Consider the following 22,165-nt stretch of genomic DNA (forward strand, 5'->3'; position numbering starts at 1 on the left):
AACATTTGTTTTTCGACAAAAAACTAGTATTTGTCTCTTGCAACGATTATAGATTTATGAGAAATACTAAGTGACTTATCAGTATTTTTATCAGAAAGTATATTTCAGAGGATGGTGATTTTGATTTATTTGTGATTTAATATATTTTCATTTAAAGGGTTAATTGTCGAAGATTAAAATTCATACGTACCGGGTGAACAAAGTACTCCTGCATCCTCACTGTGTTGACAGTTATGTGTGCCTAATGCTGTGATATTGCATTGCAATACATTAGATTCATGGCCACTACATGATAAATCGTCAATCCAAATTTTGCCACTTCCTTGTCCATAAAATGCGTTTGATTTGGCTCTTGTAAAATTTCTACACGAAAAAATATCAATAAAAACAAAATGTAAGATTTTGATATAATTTATATCAACCATGAAATATTGAAAACTTATGTGTGTAATAAACTTACCTCGGAAATCCTAGCATAGAACAGACAACAGCTGCGTCTTTATTGTCCCATCCATCATCACATATTGTACCCCAAACACCGTTATGTTTTATCTCTACCCGCCCCTCATACGGCAACGATCCATTGACAAGTCTTATATTATCTATGGTTAGGAAATTTAATCTTCATGAACATAAGAATATTCTTTTTTAAATTGTGAAGTCTCTAGTAAGTTTTTCATCATGAATATAGTTTGAAACATAAAAATTTTTTTGCTATTCCTTTTTGATACCGTATGTGATGAGCATTATATTACGCAAGGGAGACATTTACCATGACAGAAAACAAAGACATGTGCAACTTCATAATTAATTAAGTGTAAGTTGAAATTTTGAATTCTTTCACATTTGTTACTTGAATTTACTTAAGGAAATAATTGAACCATTGAAAACATATTTATTAAACCTTAAAATTTCAATCGTTATTTCTATACTGTTGTTTTGTGAATTTATTGTGATTTCAATCCAAAATACCTATAGACAGCCAATGGGGTTTAAAAATTTAATTCATTACCTTAAAATCAAATAAAAACACTAGAAAGAACGCTTGTCTGTTTATAACTTATATTTAAAAAGAAAGAATAGCATCATTTGCATTCCTTTAATAAATTCATGCATGTCTCTAAAGGAAGAATGAGACAGAGCACTAATAAATTCCCAGCAATTTTTGAACAAAACACATAAAAATAGACACTTGAACCCCCTAGTCCGGCAATATTAGTACGCATGCTGTACTTAGTAATCGTACCTAATGAGCAAATAACTCCTGCATCTTCACTATGGCTACAATCGTGTTTACCAAGGTCTGATTTAGAACAATAAAATAAATTGATCTCCGTTCCTTTACATCTAACCTCGTCCATCCATATAGTTCCATGTCCTGGTCCAAAGAAAGCACTGTTCTTGGCTACTGCATTTTCCCTAATAAAGAATTCATACGAGTTTCTCGCTTGTTATACATACATCTCTTTATTCTAAAGTAAATAACTTCCATCCACTGACTGAATTTCAGTTCATGTCTTTATTCTCCCAAAGTATAATCGTTCGACTGACTATTATAAAGGTTAACTCATATCATCAAATTATCATAGGGATTTAATGCATCAATTTATATAATATAAAAAGCCACCACCTTTATAACAAGAAAAATATATAGATAACGAAAAGTATTCAATTATCAAAATTCATAAAACAATACAAAATAGGAGCAATGCAAACACGGATCTCCGAAACATCAAAGTTTGGATCAGGTGCCATGGAGAAATGAGCATTCCGGTCACACCCGATTTCAAGAAATAAAAATTAACTGATTTATATTAAAACAAACATTAATAGATTATCATTATTGTTGTTGTTGTTGTTCCCACTTTTAATGAAAGTGGGGGTTCATTTCTGCCTGACTGTCCGTCCGTCTGCACTATTACCTTTCGATTCCTCACGATGTCTCATAGAGCCTTTGAGCTTTTGAAATGAAATTTTACATAACTTCTATGGTCTAGAGAAGACCCCTATTTAAGTCCAAAGGTCAAAAATCAAAGTCATCAATTCAAAAATCATGTTTTAACTCTTTTTCCGTGCCGTCTCTTCGGAAGCCTTTGGTTTTTTGCAGTGAAATTTTATACACAACTACCTATGGCCCTCTTCTTTTTAAAGATCATAGACGTTTATTCACATTCTGTGTGTTAAAAATTCATTTTCAGGCGATGTATCAAGAAGTTTTGGAGCTTTTGCAATGAAATTTATATCATAGCTCCCTTTGTCCCCGCCTGCCCTTCTTAAAGTGTCCTGTCCCCTTCCTTGATCCGCGCGCATGCTCTTCTTTATTCCTTTCGCGGGAGACACAGTTTTTCTGAATTAGCTGGTTTTATCAAGGTCTTCCGTTTCCAACGGAAGACCTTCTACTGATTCTGATGATTAAGATTATTCTTATTATTCTTTTTTTCTTCCTAGACGCCAACTTTGAGGCCTCATATCTCACTCATTTCTCAATGGATTTTGCTCAAATTTTCAGACATTATAGACGATAATAAACTCTATCAGAATGCTGTCTAACATTTCAAAAATTTACTTCCGCTTATGAGTTATTTCCCTTTAAACGAAAAATTATAGGCTTTCATTTCCAGATAAAGGCTCAGAGACTACTAGAGCTGGAGCAGAAATTTGCTCTTTTTAGATAACAGAAGGATTGAAGTTGTGCACATCGGTTTTTGTTTTTCGATTTCTGTATTCAAAATGGCGCTATATAGGGGTAAAAAATTAGAACGCCTAAAAAAGCGAAAATTAACACATATTTTCCTTATATCTTGAAAACTAAAAATATTTTGTTAAGACATGTAGAACAAAAGTTGTGCATAATTGCAGGGGCTTTCGTATAATGCTATTCAAAAGGGGCTGGCCCCTATATTTAGGGAATTAGGGAACTTGAAAGCTTTTGATTTATAACACAAAAACGGTAAAAACTTAAATCTGGATCTTACGATCAAAATTGCTCTTTTACACCTTTTTGATCTGATGAAAATGTTGTTTTGCTCGATTATACCGGGGGTATTGCGTAACACGAAGTAGAAAGCAGGCCAGGTAAACAGATAGCGTTTTTTATTCGGAAAGGAAATCAGACCTCTTCGTGTGTATAATTTTACACAGGAAGATATCAATAATATAACCTACGGTATTTACTGTTAAATTTCTTCTAAAAAGGTCTTTACTATTAATTTTTTTTTATAACAATTAGTCTTTCTTTTTTATGTTTTATTAATTAGTTTTATAGTGAACACGTCTTCATCGGAATATATTAAATCTATCTTTCTACATTAATTATTATTATAAGTAATTTTAAACTTTATCAATGATTATCGAATAATTCACGATTATTTAGTTGATCTCCACGTTCGCCTAGATGTTTGTAATAGTTATGTAATCCAACGCGCAAATCCCACGGTGCCTATCGAGGTCACTAGTGTACCAGCCACCTATTGTCGTAAATAAAGCAAGTGTCTGCATGGTCTGTGATCGTGTTTAAAATCCATTGTGTACGAAGACCTATCAATAAATAGAAAATTGTGTTTTTTATTAATCGAATCAATAAGAATACTTCACCGATCTTGCATTAAATCGCAATTCCTAACACTAGTGCATAAAATCATTTTGAATTTTGATCGCTTTCTTTGGCCTGTTCGCGCAAAATTGTTTCTCTATTCCGTGTTAATGTATTTTATCAAAATTGTAATTGAAAAGGGGCTTCAGCAAATAATTATAATTAGTGATGGAAGTCTTGAAATGGGTAATGTACTATATGTACGTTTTATTTTTACCATCACTCTTTTGTTTCTCCACTATTTTTTTAACGTGCGTGGCCACAGAGAGCCGCAGGCATGTCGAATGTTAGAAATACATCGTGTACTCCAATAGTGGAAATTGGCTTTGAAATCATGTCGCCTCTTTCATATTACCGAATGAGGGGTATTTTTTTTTAGGTTAATAAATCCGTAAAATTTAAACGCGTAAAATTTCACATAATTTATAAAACGGCTCGTATAAATTTTTAACATGGTATGTGTAAAAGTAATGCTAATTGCTATTAAGCTCATGCACGCCATGGAGGCTATATAATTAGTATACTGTTAGTATTTTGAGCACTTTTAAGCCAATCATCAATTGGGATCATACAGGTAAATCTCAATTAAATTGTATATAAATTATACAAACACCGTCAATTAATTAATCAGTTAGACCTACCTTTTTTTTTTTTTTTTTTTTGAAGTTTTAATAGTCAAAAAAAAAAAAAAAAAAAAAGACCTACCTGGTCTCTCGTTTTTAGTATTTTTTTCGAGACGCATAACTTCTGATAATGACTTAATAATTACAGATCTTCCAATTAAATGAATACCCGTGTTTTCAATCTTGGACACTTTCTTCTGCTTCGAGTGCTTTGAATAAAACTTCGACCTCTTAATACGCTGTACTTGAATACTTTCACTTCAGTTATGTTAGTTTGAATTGTCTCTCTTTGTTTTCGGTAAATATACCAGGTGGCACGTGTGCCTAGCTATGTGTTTAAAAAAACATGAATAAATGAAGGGTACATTGCTCATGTATATAACGGTTATGAAAAAAAAATTATACAATTCATGATGTAATTTGTTGCAATGTTTATATTGATATATCAATTTAATAACTCTCTCTCTCTCTCTCTCTCTCTCTCACACATAGAGTTTGTTGACACATTATTTGTACGAATGTACGTTAATGCATTCAATGTGATCTGGAATTTTACGTCTAATGTTTTTCATTTTTACGGACATATTCAATTCGTAAAAGATCAACGTCTAAAAATTTAAATCACCATTTTGGGACCGAAATTCGTAAAAATATACAGCAGTAAAAATTGCCCGTTGTATGTTATTTTATTTCACTTTATCTCATATTTGTTTTAATCAATCGTATTCGCTTGTGCATTTATTAATTTCAAGATGTATGCCTGATGGAGTCAGGTGCTTTGGATCCTTTTCATGCCAGCACCTACATGTACCACGACACACGACCTTGATTTATCCGGTCTCATCCATAGGATCGGTCTACACGCATCATTTCACAAGTCTCCAAATTTCAAATAAAACATTCTTATTGAACCTTTGATGCTTCCCCATAAAAATGGCCGGGCATTATGTGCCGATACGTACTATAGGCTACACGTTTGTAACTGCATCAACATTTTGTTTTACCTTTCCTTTGACCTTAACCTAACTTTTTTCAGGTAAGTGTTTAACTCAGAAACATACCATTCAAGACTGAGTATTCTTTTACTTATTTTGGTGATACATACATTTTTTTTTTACTTTGGCCTCTTCTTTCACCTTGATCTTACTTTACCTAATTCAGATAGTATTTTGCTCAGTTTTGAAGAAAGCATTTATATTTTTACTCAACTTCATATGCTGATACACACTTATGAGAGCTATCCAAACCTTAGTGTAGATTAGATGCTCTAACCACTGTGCCACACGGGCGACCTTCAGTTTTGAAGAATCCATTCAAGACATTTTTATCAAACTTTAGTATCCTGATACATTTTGATCTTCACTTTAATGTGACCTTGACCTCACTTGTTTTTAATTTTCAATTTGCTTAGTATTTAAGAAATCATGTGAGATTTTTTTTTATGTAAGCTTATGCCTATATGCATTATCTGAATTGATTTTTATAATCTATATCTATTTTTAAGATTTCAATTTTTAAGAAACTATTTAAGATATTCTCAACAAACGTCACACACTTATACAAATTTAATGTTACATTATTTACTAATATACACTGGGCGGGGCATTCATGTCCTATAGATATATTTCTAGTTAAATCATTGTGTAAATCATAGTTTTGAACCTAATAAATTCTTTCGATTCGATATATGTCCAGAAAAAAATTTGACTGAACATATCCAGTCTTTTGGACGAGTCACAGTTACTGACAGAGAAACTTTAAATTCTCAATCGTACTTGTACCAGTGAAACATTGCTCATATAATGCAGGGTGGGGCATGACCTTGACTCAAGTTCAAGGTCACTTAAGATAAGATGTTTTGGGTGGATATATGGACTAAAGGAATATCTAAAAAAAAAAAAAACACGGGAACTTTTCCAGTCGGTAATACACAGATTATGTATTTTTATAACAGAGTTTGTCATTGCTTGTCGCAAGGTCATTTAGAAAGTTCAAGGTCATGCACATAACATTCCTTTATAGTCTTTTTCCTGGCGAAACATTGTAAGTTGCTTCCTTAACAAGCCTTTAGGTTGCTTATTTAGAATGGTTTGACCTAGACTCAAGGTTACGTCTTCCTTTCCGTAGCTCCAACGGAAGACCTATTCGTTGCTTTGCAACGAGCTCGGCTCTAGTTTATTATAATTACTGTAAAAAGTGTTATTTTTACTCATATTATTTTCGCTGTTTCATACTGGTAACACTTTTGCCCCGTTTTAAATAACTATATATATATATATATATATATATATATATATATATATATATATATATATATATATATATATATATATATATATATATATATATATATATATAAAGCACTAAAATGACCAACGACACGAACAATAAAAATTGTCAAATTTTCGGGACGCCCTGTCCCTTCCTCAGGACAAAGAAAAAAGTTAAAAAGTCATAAAAACAAAGGAAAAAGAGAAACAAAAAGAACTAGCACTACTACTAAACTACTAAACACTAGATATTTACATAATTACATGTTGAATTGGAAATATTAAGAACACTAATAAAGAAAGAGATCCGGACCGCTGTGAAATGCGTCTGGTCTATCGGGTATACTCGGGTGAAGTGCGATTTACATAATTGAACGAATTAATTATGCTAATTAATTACGATAATCAGTAAATCGTACATTATTTCATTATCTCGAAATGGCGTAACTTTACTTAATAAAGAATAATCAAAGAAAAATAACATAGCAGGGATATTTAAACATATGAATTATGATCCATTATAAATTTTGAAATATTTAAGGATTTATTACCGGGAAAAAAAATTTTTAACAAAAGCGTAAACAATAAATAGTTTTGTGATAATTGAACGAATTAATTGTGCTAATTAATTACAACAATCAGTAAATCGTACAGTGTTTCATTCTCTCAAAATGGCATAACTTTACTTAATAAAGAATAATCAAAGAAAAATAATATGGCAGGGATATTTAAACATATGAATTATGATCCATTATAAATTTAGAAATATTTAAGGATTTATTACCGGGAAAAATTTTTTTAACAAAAGCGTAAACAATAAATAGTTTTGTGGGTTGTCCGAGAGTTGGTGACGCAAATTAACTGTAGAGTTAACACTAAATTGAGAGAATAATCTTGTTTAGTATCATCAGAAATTGGGTCTAGTTTACGTTCATTCTGGTGAAGTCATTCAGTTTGTTAATGCCATTGGGGCGGAATGACTTCAATCTGTGCATCCAGAACTTTTCTTTGCTTTTTCTCTGAGCATCTGTCCATCTTGGGTTATGGTCAATCACCACTACTGTCATGTCCTCCCATTTGTGACCCTCAAGGTTGAAATGTTCCCCAACGGGTTCATTGAGTTTTTTGGTCCTAATGGTCGAGCGGTGGTTATTAACTCTCCTGCGGAGATCTCCTGTTTCACCAATATACTGTTTGGAGCAAACTTTGCAACTGATGAGATAAATGCAGATAATATATATATATATATATATATATATATATATATATATATATATATATATATATATATATATATATATATATATATATATATATGGTATATTGCATATCTTTGCCCCCACAAAAGTCAAATTTTGAAAAAATTCTTGAAATGTGCTGAATTCTTTAGATTGTCTGAGAAATATCAACTAATAGGGCATATTAGTTTCAAAGTAGTTTATTGATATTTTGTGTAAATATGACGTCACAAACTCGATTTTATATCATTTTTAGAAAGAGGACAAAATGGACAAAACTTCAACAATTTTAGCATTTAAAGTTATAGAGTGTAAGTTTGCTCAGGAACAATATTTAATTTCATTAAGGTCTTCCGTTTCCAACGGAAGACCTTCTACTGATTCTGATGATTAAGATTATTCTTATTATTCTTTTTTTTTTCCTTTTCCTAGACGTCAACTTTGAGGCCTCATATTTCACTCATTTCTGAACGGATTTTGCTCAAATTTTCAGACATTATACACATCGATACACTCTATCAGAATGCCGTCTAATATTACAAAAATGTACTCCCGCTTTTGAGTTATTTCCCTTTAAATGAAAATTTATAAGCTTTCATTTCCAGATAAAGGCTCAGAGGCCACAAAAGCTGGAGCAGAAATTCTACTGATTTTAGATAACAGAAGTTGTGCATGCCAGTTTTTGTTTTTCGATTTCTTTATTCAAAATGGCTCTATATAGGAGTCAAAAATTAGAACGCATAAAAGAGCGAAAAATTACACATATTTTACCTTTTATCTTGAAAACTAAAAATATTTCGTTAAAAAATATTGAATAAAAGTTGTGCATAATTGCAAGAGCTTTCATTTGATATCAATGAAAAGGGGCTGGCCCCTAAAATTAGGGAGCTAGGGGCCTTGAAAGTTTTTGCTTTATAACTCAAAAACGGTAAATATTTTGATATGGTTGTCGATTATAAATTGCTCCTTTATATCATTTCTATCCTATAAAAATATTATTGCTTTTGAAGAAGAACTTTTTATGCGTATAATTGAAATAACCATGCCATAAGTAATAAATATTTTACAACGCTGATCTTTTTTTTTTTTTTTTTTTTTTTTGTTTTTGATTAGGTTTTAAACGTGTTTTTTGGTTCCCGGACAGAGTATTCGATGGCAACTTTTCGTTTTTATTAATATAGATCTTTCCAAGAGAGAGAGAGAGAGAGAGAGAGAGAGAGAGAGAGAGAGAGAGAGAGAGTGATAGAAGTACGAGTATCTTTTCTTTGTTTAAAATGAACACAAACAATTTCAATGAAAACAATATACACCCAGATCTCATAGAAACTTTTTAAAGAGTCAAATAATACACCATTATTTACTGCTCGATTTTCACATTCACCTGGAACACAGATTCTAAGCATGTTTACCATTACGTTATCTATCCGTCGATTACACGCGGCCGGGAAATCTAAAGCGACACTCCGCAGTGAACCATTGTCCCTGCAGTCGTAGGCAAAATAATTGATATATTAAAACCTCTCTACAACACGACAATTAATGGAAAATTCTTATTGTCGAATATTTGAGATTTATATGTTGGCTCAACTTTGTTTTAAATTTGAACGTGATACATATTTTAACTAAAACAGCTATCTAGGTTTTGTGTTTGTTTACAATTACGCGACCAACCATTCTTTCCATCGCTTGTTGACATTAATTTCGCCGGGTGGTAGACGTGTCTTATTTACAAACTTACGGGAAAATATAAATTTTCTTTAAGTAAATCGAATCTTTAAAAGAATCTTAAATTGTCTAAGTTTGACATCAGCACAAACCCTGGGGCATTTACCTAACATGTACTCAGTACATTAATAATATTAATCAGTCTTCAGTTTTTAAATGTTCGTTAGCTCCATGTGTAATTTTACTTTTTATTTTGACGATTCATTGCGTAAGGACTATAGCGATCTGTGGTTACTTTACTTCAACCAATATTGATTTAAATACATAAGCTTTGCCCTTTTCACACACAAATAAATCCGTTTTCAACACAAATTTTCCCAAACACATTTTTTTCCATCACAGATTTTTACCATGCATATACCAATTTTAAACTTTTAAAGAGAATCTTCCAAATCATAAGGATAGAATTATAGTCAATAAAATGGATTAATCATCGATAGTTAACTCCGGCACGTGTAAACTTCATAAGTGGTTTCTGTGCTGCACAATGCATACTTATATTACAGGTTCGATACTAGTAAAGTTGAAAAAATAAGTCAAGATTTTAAAACAATGAACTTAATTTGTAAAATAATTTATTCAAATCCCGTAAATGATTATTATACCCGTAGTGTGCTAACATTGTAATTTTGTTCCGTGATTAAATATCGGTACCTAGTTATACAATGTACATGTAAGTAGTAATAAACTCGCACCCTATGGCCAGAATCGAAAATTTAAGAACTTATATAACAATCTGCAGCTACTGAATATCAAAAACTTATCATGTATACCTTTACAACCTAATTTAAACTATTACAAGAGGCCCACGGGCCTTATAGGTCACCTGAGTATCATGTAACAACTTTCCAGTGATTGTATTTGGTTCGTGTTTTAATCCAAAAGCCATGAAATTCACAAATATTGAAGAGGCACCATTGCTTATCAAAGGGCAGATTTCAAAGCATTAATCTATTTTTAGTCAAAGTACCCCCCTGGTACCCCTGACCCAGCGGCCCTGAAATTATCTATTTTGAAAGAGGCCCCTTTCTTCATTATAAGGCCAGCATTTTTTTGTTTAGGTTTAGTTATGAACATGAGAATAAAAAAGTCCTGAAGGAGAAGGAAATTAATTTTTTTTTTTTGATAAATCAATTATTAACATTTGTACATTCTTTTTTTATGCTATTCTAATAGGCTCCTTACCACTGGACACATAATGCTTACAAATAATGCTTACAAATAGGAAAGTAGAACATTTAATTGCTTATTTCATCATCATGATCATCTGCCAGTTTGGGCAAGTTATATAAATTTTGTGATGTTGGTCAAAATGTATATTTTAATAAATCAATTCTTTAAAAGTCTTTTAATATGTCTTCATTTTTTTAATCTGTGTTAGGTGAATGTGCAGGGATTTTTTTTAGGGTCTCTCTGGGGCCGTAATTCGGCCCCATTCCCAATGCTGAAAAGTGCATGTTTTTCCCAAAATTATACCTAAAAATTCCCAATATGAAAAAAAAAGTATTAAGTTGTAAATTATCAAAATAAAATAATGAAAAACGTGTTTTGTTTCATATGTGCGAAGTATGAGCCATCCGAGAAGTAATTCGGAATACTACGGACGTTTTTAAAGCGGGATCAATGTTTAAAAATTAAATCGGGATCGTTATTCAATAAATTAATGTGCATCATGGCAGTCTCTCGAGTTTGCCTCGGACCGTAATTTTCAGCGGGGTTGAATCGCTCTTGAGTCTTATTTTTATAGACTGGTCAATCAATACTGAAAAATCACTCATCAGGAACAAACCTACCGGTACTATCAAATTTTATTTTTATCGAAATTTTTAAAGAAAGGTTAAAAAAAAAGATGACAACGTATAAATATGTTCATTTACAATTTTATCATACTCGGCGGCTTTGCCATTTTTTAGCTTCTGAACTTCAACAGCCTTAATTATTCCATATCAGTGAAGCTTATTGAAGCCAGTTTCATACAATAAAAGATAAGAAAAAAATCAAATAGTTGATTTTGCTTGTTTTTTCTTTTTATTTGTATGATGATATTTTTCCCAATTTCAACCAAATATCGCCATTTTTCCCAATCTTGACGGCCCCGGCCCCTGGAATCGATGGGTAAAAAAATCCCTGATGTGTAGACATTGTTCTAAAATTTACTTGATGCCTAAAATTCTTCCTCAAATGGACTTAACTTCTCCCATAGTTTTATTCATTACATCTGATGCATAAGCAACCCTTTTCTGAAGAATAATGCTTAGACTGTAAGCTATAACAGAGACCTAAACAATATCGCTGGCAATATGCAAAAGATACCATGGGCAGTTTAAAACCTTGGGGAGGAAAATAATTTACAGACAGATACTTTTGAAACGAATACATAATTATCTCACCAGCATGTCATTGTGCAACAAAGTCGTCAGCATTTTATTTGTCCTTTGAACGGGTGAAACATTTTGAATGGCACTAGTATCGGTGAATTTTACACCAAACCAAGCTTCTTCTCAGATTAGCTTTATTTACCCGCCGTTTCATCTTAAAACCGGAAGTGCGAGTTTGTAAACTTGAAATCTCGATCCCGACTCAAATTTGACATCGGAAAGAAAAAAATTGTTTTTATTTTTTTCTGAAAATTCAAAACCTTGAGTGGAGGGTTTGTAAAACTGAAAATAAAATAAATCCTGGCCTATAATATGTAATTAGATCATTAGTATATTAACCAGGAGCAAAGGATAAGATGTTCAAAGAATTCATACATTTCACTATATAATCATTAGAGCCCCACCCTAAGACAAGAACCCCTGACCCTGGGGCCATAAAATTCACAATTTTGGTAGAGGCACTCTTGTTCATCATAACTATGTACTTAGTTAGTTTATTTAATACCCAGGAGCAGAGAAGAAGATTTTCAAAGAATTCATGTATTTTCACTATATAATCAATAGAGCCCCGTCCTAACACCAGAACCCCTGACCCTGGGGCCATAAAATTCACAATTTTGGTAGAGGCACTCTTGCTCATCATAACTATGTACTTAGTTAGTTTATTTAATACCCAGGAGCAGAGAAGAAGATTTTCAAAGAATTCATGTATTTTCACTATATAATCAATAGAGCCCCGCCCTAACACCAGAACCCCTGACCCTGGGGCCATAAAATTCACAATTTTGGTAGAGGCACTCTTGCTCATCATAATTATGTACTTAGTTGGGTTATTTATTACCCAGGAGCAGAGAAGAAGATTTTCAAAGAAATAATGCATTTTCACTACCTACTTATTTAGCCCCGCCCTAGCACTAGAACCTCTGACCCCAGGGCTATGAATTTCACAATTTTGGTAGAGGACTCATTGCTGATTACAATCATGCAAACAGTTTGACTGCTTGATGTCCAGGAGTAAAGAAGAAGATTTTTAAAGATTGCATTAATTTTAGTGGTTTTGGCCCCACCCCTCAGGCCCCAGGGGGCAGGGATCATGAAATTCACAATTTTTGTTCCCCTTCACCCATAGATGCTTTGTGCCAAATTTGGTTGAAATTGGTTCAGTGGTTGCAGAGAAGAAGCTGAAAATGTTCAAATGTTAACGGACGACGCACGACGCACGACGACGGACGAAAACTGATAGCAATAGGTCACCTGAGTTTACTCAGGTGACCTAAAATAATATCCGGCACCATAGTCAAACCATTTGTATCGTTTATCGTATATAACTCAGTATTTTCTTTAAAAATTATGAACTTATATCTAACACACATTACTTTTCCTGGTTTAAAAAAATTAATGTACGAAAGAAGGCAGGAGAGAGGCATTTTGTTCAAATACATTCATGTACAGAGAGTCTCCCTGTATCAATTATTGTCTAATTTATTTTATGAAACATAAGCCCCCTTTCTTATTTAAATTAAATTCATTTGTTGATTTTATTCAACTTCAAGCACAATATGTAAGTACTAAAAGTCCATGCATGGATGCTATTGTACATCAGGAATTTTCTTTTATCTTTTATCCATGCATTTCTCCTTCAAGGAAAATAATTATGAATAAATTAATTGAAGGACGTGTATAAAACCATGTGGTTAGGGTTTGTCAATGTGTTTTAGATCATGATCAGCAAATCACAACTCCTTGGGCCTTTCTGTCTAACGGAATAATAATAATCTCAAATGTATTACGTATACACCATAACTCCCCCATGCACCCCACCCCCTTTCCCCAAAGTTCGAAATAAATATTCTTATTCAATGGACTGATAGTTGTACGTAGCCTAAACTTTCAACACCCCTCCCGAAATATTTAATAGGCAAAATTCTTAATCATTTTTTTTTTGGGGGGGGGGGGGATATGATTGATATGTATTAACGTCCCTCTCAAGAATATTTCACTCGTATAGAGATGACATCATGCACTAGCCAGTGGAGAGCTTTAAATATCCTATAATCGGCACTTAAAGCCTTTGACCGGGGGTAGGGGATCTTTTTCGTGCCAGCACCTTAAGCGACATGGGGCCTTGTTTTATACGGTTTCATCCGAAGAACAGGCCTTCACGTCCGACAGTGGGATTCGAACCCACGATGTAAGGATGAACTCCTTACTTTGCGACTATAAAGCAGACGCTCTAATCAGTGCGCTGTGAGGGCGACCTTGGATGATATAAAATGAAGATAATGAAGAAAACGGCTAGTAAAATAAGAAGGGTTCGTTTTACAATATTATTCTTATGAACCTCTGGGCAAGAATGAGAAACTATACTTATGAAAGCTTCCTGATATAAAAAAGATTACTTTCTTTTCAAATCATGACCAGAGTTTCCCCCACAAAGTGATTGAGTATTTAAGGGGGTAGGGTGGATGGATTGGGAATTAAATTGTCTGTTTAACTGTCCAGATGTCTATCTGTCCCTCAGAGTTTTTCCCAGAAGGCCACGCTATAATGATCCTAGGATGTGTCATGAATCAAGGCAATATTACGGCAAATTCAAGATCACTGCATAAAGAATAAATGTTTTGTCGCAGTCATTTATATGTAATCGAGAATATTTGTTTGCTAATACTTGATACAGAGATTGCTTGTGACAAAAGGATTTTTCTATGATTCTGACTCCGAAAATAGTATCATTTCAATTTGGACAATTTTTGTTTAAGTTCATACTTGATAAAAATTGTTTATAGTCCGCCGGTTTCAGATGACTTAAAATAAGGCCATTTTAACAAATTCAGGGCCAATGACAGAAAAGTTGTAAAATTCCTGTCAGAGTTATGAATTTTGAGTCACTAAAAGTTGTTTCAGATTGAAGGTTTGTCTTGACACAGAGCCAATTCTGTTAAGATCAAGGTCACTGACAGAAAAAAAAAATATTTTCTTTCCCACGCTGTGAATTTTAAATGAAAATCATTGGAGGCTCTTACTTGAAACATAGATTACTTATGATTGGAGGTTGTGTCATGACCCTGATCAAAGGTCTTTCTAGCAAATCTAGGTCACTGACAGAGAAAAAAATGTTTAAGCATAACTTTGTAATTAAAATTCACTGGAGGCTCATACTGAGAAGAAAGGTTGTTCACAAAGAAAGTGCAGTGACCTTGACCCAAGGTCGGTACTTCCTGTCCATAGCTCCAACGGAAGACCTACTCGTTGCTTTGCAACGAGCTCGGCTCTAGTTCATATTATCATTCTACACATTATATGAAAATTTTGAGCCTGGTCAGACCTGCGCTCGGTGAATTTTACTCAAAATATCGATGTAAAATATACATTTTTCTATAGAAATCATGGAAATTTTAAATTTACTCTTCATTTTCGTGATGTCATTTTTAACATATGACGTCACTGCTTATGAAAATATCCAATGTTTTGAAGTTCCCTGTTTACTTTAAGAACAAAATTAAATATTTCTCTGTCAAAGTTTGATTGGAAAGGGGGGGGGGGCAAATATTGGTTATTTATACCGAATAAAGTTCTTTGCCGAATATTATTTCTATTAAATTATAATGATTGTGTTTTCTGAAATTACCCAGTCAGATATTCATCCACCTGTGAGATGGGCGAATGTGGCTACTTTAAGATAAAACGGGAGAGAAATTTCCCTGTATACAGAATAAATTTTAAAAAGCGTAAAATTACGAATAGTTTATATATTATGTTCAATGTTTCTACTTATTACTAATGACAATATGCCAATGAAAAATGATAAAATAACTATTACAGTAAATTATCGATAAAATAAAGAAATACCTCAAATAAAACAATACAGTAAGATAATATGGTGTTTAACAAGAATAAATCTGGCACACAGATAATTATTACTTTGTTTTGTTTTTTGTTTGCTTGTTGCTCTTTTGAACTTATTACTGGACTTTTACGAGGAGCGCTGACTTTTACAGTTGACGATTACTTTTACACGAGATCTAATGTACGGTAGCTCTTTTATGATATAAATATTTAGCTCAACATTTAATTAAACGAAAATATCGGGTTATTTCAATGCTCATATAAGTTGTCCATGAAGAAAACGATAACCACCCTATCCTCAACTCCCGGTCTTCACATGTAAGTGCCCCTAACACTATACCTATGACCACTATAAAGGTTTTCTTATGCAATATCAATTCTGTACTTCCGTACATCATACAAGTTTAAATGTCCAAGTAAACCGTCAACTGTAGAAGTCAGCGCTTCTCGTAAAAGTCCACTATCAAGACGACACCAGTTGACTGGACTTTTACGAGAAGCACTGACTTCTACAGTTGACGTTTACTTGGACATTTAAACTTGTATCATGTACGGAAGTACATAATTGATAATGCATAAAAAATCTTTTCTTGTGGTCATAAGTATGGTGTTAGGGGCACTAACTTGTGAAGACCGGGAGCTGAGGGTAGGGTCGTTGTCATTTTCTTCAAGGACAACTTATATGTGCATTGAAATAACTGTTATTTCCGTTTAATTGAATGTTGAGCTAAATGTTTATATCGTAAAGGAGCCACCGTACATAGCCCTAGTGTAAAAGTAAGTGTCAACTGTAAAAGTCAGCGCTCCTCGTAAAAGTCCATAAAGAGCTTCGAATTTTAACCTACACTCGGGACTCAGAGTCCTTGAGCAGTGAGGGATTTTTTCGTGCCAGCATCTTCTGCAACACTGGACATGGTTTCTTCGGTATCACCCAAAAGACCGTCTCCACATCCCAAAGTGGGATTACAGTTACATGTAATTATATCCTAGTATACGTACTGCATTGACGGAATTGAAGGTAAGGTTGCGAAAGACTGCATATATATGGGATCCTTAATGTTGTACTGCATATTAATCATAAATGGATTATCTAACCTTGAATATCCGAGCATTGAGCACACTACAGCAGCGTCATTGTCATCCCAATCGTCATCACAAACAGTTCCCCAGGAACCGTTATTCCTTACCTCAACTCGACCCATCGCAGCTGTGTACCCATTTACAAGTCGAACATTTTTAGCTGAAAATGATGAAATCCCCTCCCCCATTACTCACTGTGGAATGTTTTAGTTAATTTATTGCGTTAAAAGAATACGTGATTCACGCTTTAATTCCATTGTTGTTTGTTTACAATATTCTCAACATAAAAGGTTTACAAAAGCCCATAATGTCATACCGAGTATTTCCTAGCTATTTGATTGAATGATAAATTACATTCGGTTTTTTTTTTAAATAAATTATTCCTATATCTCTATCTTGTTTTGTGATTAGTTAGTGCTATTACTTTTAAAATTTACAGGTGCATTCATTTTCTTTGATTGTCTTTTTTTTTTTTTTTTTATTACATATTGTACCTCGGATTTGACATGCACTTTAGAAACAATACGGGGAAATCTAACACATTTAGTCGTCGTAGAAATTGCATGCATACGTACCGGGTGAACAAAGTACTCCAGCATCCTCCGTGTGGCCACAGTTATGTTTGCCTAATGCTGTAGTATTACATTGCAATATATTAGATTCATGACCACTACATAACAAATCGTCGATCCAAATTTTGCCAATTCCTTGTCCATAAAATGCGCCCGATTTGGCTGTTGCAAAATTTCTACACGAAAAAATATCAGGAGAAATTTGTTTATAGTAAGATTTTGATAAATTCTGTAAAAACAATTATTCAATATAAAAATTTATGCTTTGTAACAATTTAACTTACCTCGGAAAGCCTAGCATAGAACAAACAACTCCTGCGTCTTTATTGTCCCATCCATCATCACATATGGTACCCCAAACACCGTTATGTTTAATCTCTACCCGTCCCTCATAGGGCAAAGATCCATTGACAAGTCTTATATTATCTAGTGCACAACAACAGTAAAGAATATAGTGAAACAAAAGAGTTGATTTAAGAGTTATTTCAATTAGATACTTTAGTATTTTTCTCTGTCAGAAAATTTTAAAAATCACTACAAAGCCTTTGTAATAATATATTTTGCAATGATAAATTTACATTTTCTGTAATGTTCCTGCTACCTAAGGAAATCGAATATCGCCTTCCTGTAAGTGAGACCCTTCCTGGGCACTGTGAAATTTATATATAACCAGCAGCATTTTATTAATATATTTTCTTTTGAGTGAACGAGATGAAAAATCGTCAGTCTGACAGATCATTTCTAACATTATTATACGTTTGGAAGTGGTTTCTTTAGATAGTAAATAAAATTCTTAATGTAACAAAAAGAGATAATCAAATTAAATTACCCTAAGTATAAAATCCCATACTGATGTAGGCACATAAGAAAATTTTCGTTCACCCACCTATCCACTTTTTTGTTTTGAGGATTGTGTAATGTTTGTGCGTTTGCTTGTTCTTAACGTTTTTTAAATTAATTTAATTGTTTGTTTTCATTATTAAGGAAGCTGGTGGTCAACAAATTAACCACCAGATTTAACTTATTTTTTTATATATGGTATCTCAAGCTGACAACGATTATTTAGCAAAGAAGAAATTCAAACATTTTTGTTTTAAAGGTTTATCATTTTTGTATATCTTTATATACTGAAAGGAAAAAGAAACGCATATTTTACTTTTAAATTAAATTAAAACTATTATTTCGAAAATGTTTTCCAGTATTGTTATCAAACATTTTAATTCATCTTTAATCTACAAGTTACCAAAATCTTGTGTGACTTTGACTGATAATTCCTGAGTTATTGAAATTGATATGTCGATACCCTCCAAAATTAAAATAAAAATTCTCATCATCTCCCTTGCACATTGGTAACAGCCTTGATTTTCCTGTGCATTGAGTACACCAGAGCATTTATCTTTCTCATTTGATTATTATTCAACGCTTCCGACAATAGTCTAAATGGTTGATAGAAGCTGTATTATTCCAAAGCCAATAAATCCCCCCGCCAAATGAGTGCCACGAATTTTCATTTTAGGATAGAATTTACAGAATCCAGCTGGTTTGGTACACGTGAATGTTTGTGAGAAGGTCACTGGCTACATTTTCCGAGTGTGAACATGCTAAAAACATTACGCACACGACGCGTACGTGCGCGCGTGAGAGTAAAATCGACGTAAAAGTTGCCAAGCTCGCGGACCAAATTAGAGCAGAGAATTTCTGTCAATTTTAGGGTGAAAATATTGGTATGATAGTTTGCAGTATAAATATCGGTTTCAGTGATAACACCTTGACAACAACCGAGGTGACATGATTAAAAGCCCTGTCTTGATGTGACGTTGTTACGCGTCAACGTCACCGCCATCGTTGGTTGGAAACCTTTTAATTTACTCTCTGAAAACTGAAAAACCTTTTTTTGTTGAAAAGTTTAAAACAAACTGCACAGCAACATCTTGTTGCCTTTTTATTCACTTACGCAATTCAATTACTGGAACCAGTGTAACTTCCGTCAGCCATACCATGATTGCACGAAATTTATACTGATTTCAAATGCGGAAAACGATGTCTATAACTCCAATGCATCGATTAGCACCACAAAATGTGATCATAAAATTGTCATCATCAACATGCACGTGTTTTTGGCTTTTTATCATTTCCCCTACGTGACGCCATACATTTCTTGGTTGAGTAATTTTGACCAGCAATTTTAGTGCACAGTAATCAAAATACACATTTGACAAATTTTCATAATTTTCGGCCATATAGTTAAATATATTTCGATATTATGCTATTATGCGTTTCTTTTTCCTTTCAGTATATATGGAGATCTTCTTTTATAGGAGATCGAAATAATCTGAAAATGGCTGCCACCCCCCGCCTCTTTAAATGTACGTCTTCCGTTCTATTTGGCTTTTGAATGATATCTCATGTAGCTTAGTCGGTAGAGCACTCACTCAGTAATCGGAAGGTCGTGGGTTCGTATCCCGACCTAAGTCGATAATATAAGTGCAAGGTGATCGACACTTTGAAGTGAAAGTTTTGGGTCCTTCGAATGAGACCTTGAAAACCATGTCACGGCAGACATTGGCATGACTAAGATCCCTCACTGATCAATGACCCTGAGTACCTAGTATAATTCAAAATTTGAATCCCTTCACCAGTACTTTGTGACGTTTTATATGAGTGAAAATTTCTTGAATGGGACTCGAAATAACAAACAACCAATCAATCATACTTATCTTATATACTATGTTCAAAACAGTCTTTAGTCAAATTTTGCAGTAACTTTTAAGACTTTATGTTTAATACTGTTTACATATACATGTAATTGTAACGTACTATTACATATTTCATTGTCAAGATTAATATTTTTTCTTTGATATATTAGTATACTTATCACCGTAATAGATATCATAAAGGTCACGTCTTCAGCAGAAGACCTTTCTGTTATTCTTAGGTTTCTTTTTCACTTTTTATGAAACTTTCATAACTTATGTATATCCACTTGAACCGTTTGCATTTTTTGTTTATCTCTGCTGGTCAGAGACTAGAAAAACGTATGCGATAGTAATGGGTCCGGCGTCCGTCCTTCTGTCTGTCTGTTTGTCTGTAAACAATTTTCGAAATGCTACTCCTCCTATAGTTTTGGTCTGATTTCAATATACTTGGCACAAAAGTAGACTACACTACGAAACATAATTCTGTATACATAAGTATCGATTTTTGGTTTCGATGAACGATGTTTCCGTGTTTACTAAAAATAGAAATTTCTATAAAATACTTTAAAAATGCTACTACTACTACAGTTTTGGGCTGATTTCAATATAACTAGGCACACAAGTAGACTACACTGAGATGTATTATTCTGTGTATCTTTCTTCGATTTAGATGAACGCTGTTGCCGTGGTTTCAAAAAAACAGAAATTTCTGTGAAATACTTTAGAAATGCTACTCCACCTACAGTTTTGGTCTGATTTCAATATACGAACTTGGCACACAAGTAGACTACGCTAAGATAGTTAAGTTTTTGTATCAGTTTTTGATTTCGGTGAACGGTGTTGCCGTGGTTACTAAAAATATAAATTTCTGTGAAATACTTTCAAAATGCTACTCCAAATACAGTATTATAATACAGATTATAATATAATTTGGCATGCAAGTAGACTACACTGAGATACATAATTATTAGTTGTGTGGGTTTTTTTTATTTTGATGATTGATGTTGCCATTGAAACTAAAATAGTAAATTCTTAATTTTTATTAAAAGCTACTCCTACAGTTGTAGTCTTATTGCAGTCTTGTCACAAAAAGAGACATAATCAAGGATCCTTAAGGTCTTTCGTCTTCAGCGGAAGACCTTTCTGTTATTCTTAGGTTTCTTTTTCACTTTTATTATTGTTTTTTGTCTTACCAATTTTGTGCACGCGATTTCTCGAAAACGACATGATGGATTTCATGAAACTTTCAGGACTTATGTATCATCCCTTGAACCTTATGCATTTTTTTTTCTTTTTTGAAACGTCACTTTCGGTCTGAGATATTGCCGATTTCATGCTTTTTAAAGGGTCGGGTTGTCCAGGGATTTTCTCACAAATGGCTCTAGATAGAAACATGAAACTATTAACTATTATGAAACTATTAAGTATGATAGACTCATGTCTGCAGATGTGCATAACACATCATTTTTACCGGATATGCCGCACGACGGCGCTCGCTATGGTCTGAAAATAGTCCTAACGCGAATTTCAAAATTTTTAACACCTTTTCTACGATATCTTTTTACCTGAAAATATTTTATTTAAACATATAGAAGAAAAGAAGTGTAGAATTTCAAGATCTTTTAAATTATATCTTGAAAAAAGGGCTGATCCCTTAAATAAGGGATCTAGAAGGGCCAGAAAGTTTTTTCCTGATATCTCTAAAAGTATTGAGAATTTGTAATACATCAAAAAAGCAAAAGTTTCAAAATGTTAAGTTCAATCTTTGGAAATTGTCAATATACGTCCGGTGACGTCACTTCCGACCAAACGGGAAGTAGTCAGATAATGCATATTTTTGCCGTTATTGACACGTTTTTGGGTTATATCTGCCACTAGAAGCATAAGACTTGAATTTTCGTCCGTCGTCGTCACTCCCGGTTGAACCGGAAGTAGCAAAAAATGAATTACTTTTCCAATAATCAACATATATTTTGGTGATTTAACTCATTAGAAACGTCATTACACATTTCTTTATATTTAGCATTACTTCCGGTCAATCAGAACGGAACACCTACTCGTTGGTTTGCAACGAGCTTTGCTCTAGTTATTTTATATGTTGTTTTTGTAAAGTTTTAAGTCCCAAATGCTACTTTTCTCTTCGTT

The 22,165-nt window shown here is 33.3% G+C and overlaps 1 protein-coding gene across 1 annotated transcript in view; it reads right to left on the minus strand.

The window, feature by feature from the left end:
- The window catches only part of LOC134228902 (deleted in malignant brain tumors 1 protein-like), a 69,189-nt gene that overhangs the window by 19,773 nt on the left and 27,251 nt on the right, over positions 1-22,165 (minus strand). The window contains exons 5-10 of the mRNA XM_062710604.1: positions 17,609-17,750; positions 17,328-17,500; positions 16,768-16,912; positions 1,247-1,419; positions 461-602; positions 191-363 (exon numbers count right to left, since the gene is read on the minus strand). Of these exons, the coding sequence (XP_062566588.1) occupies positions 191-363; positions 461-602; positions 1,247-1,419; positions 16,768-16,912; positions 17,328-17,500; positions 17,609-17,750 (948 nt within the window). The remainder of the gene's footprint in view (positions 1-190; positions 364-460; positions 603-1,246; positions 1,420-16,767; positions 16,913-17,327; positions 17,501-17,608; positions 17,751-22,165) is intronic.

Source organism: Saccostrea cucullata, unplaced genomic scaffold (genome assembly GCF_032062105.1).
Source record: "Saccostrea cucullata isolate Sc308-1 unplaced genomic scaffold, CSIRO_AGI_Scuc_v1 ctg2303, whole genome shotgun sequence".
NCBI classification, from domain to species: Eukaryota; Metazoa; Mollusca; class Bivalvia; order Ostreida; family Ostreidae; genus Saccostrea; species Saccostrea cuccullata.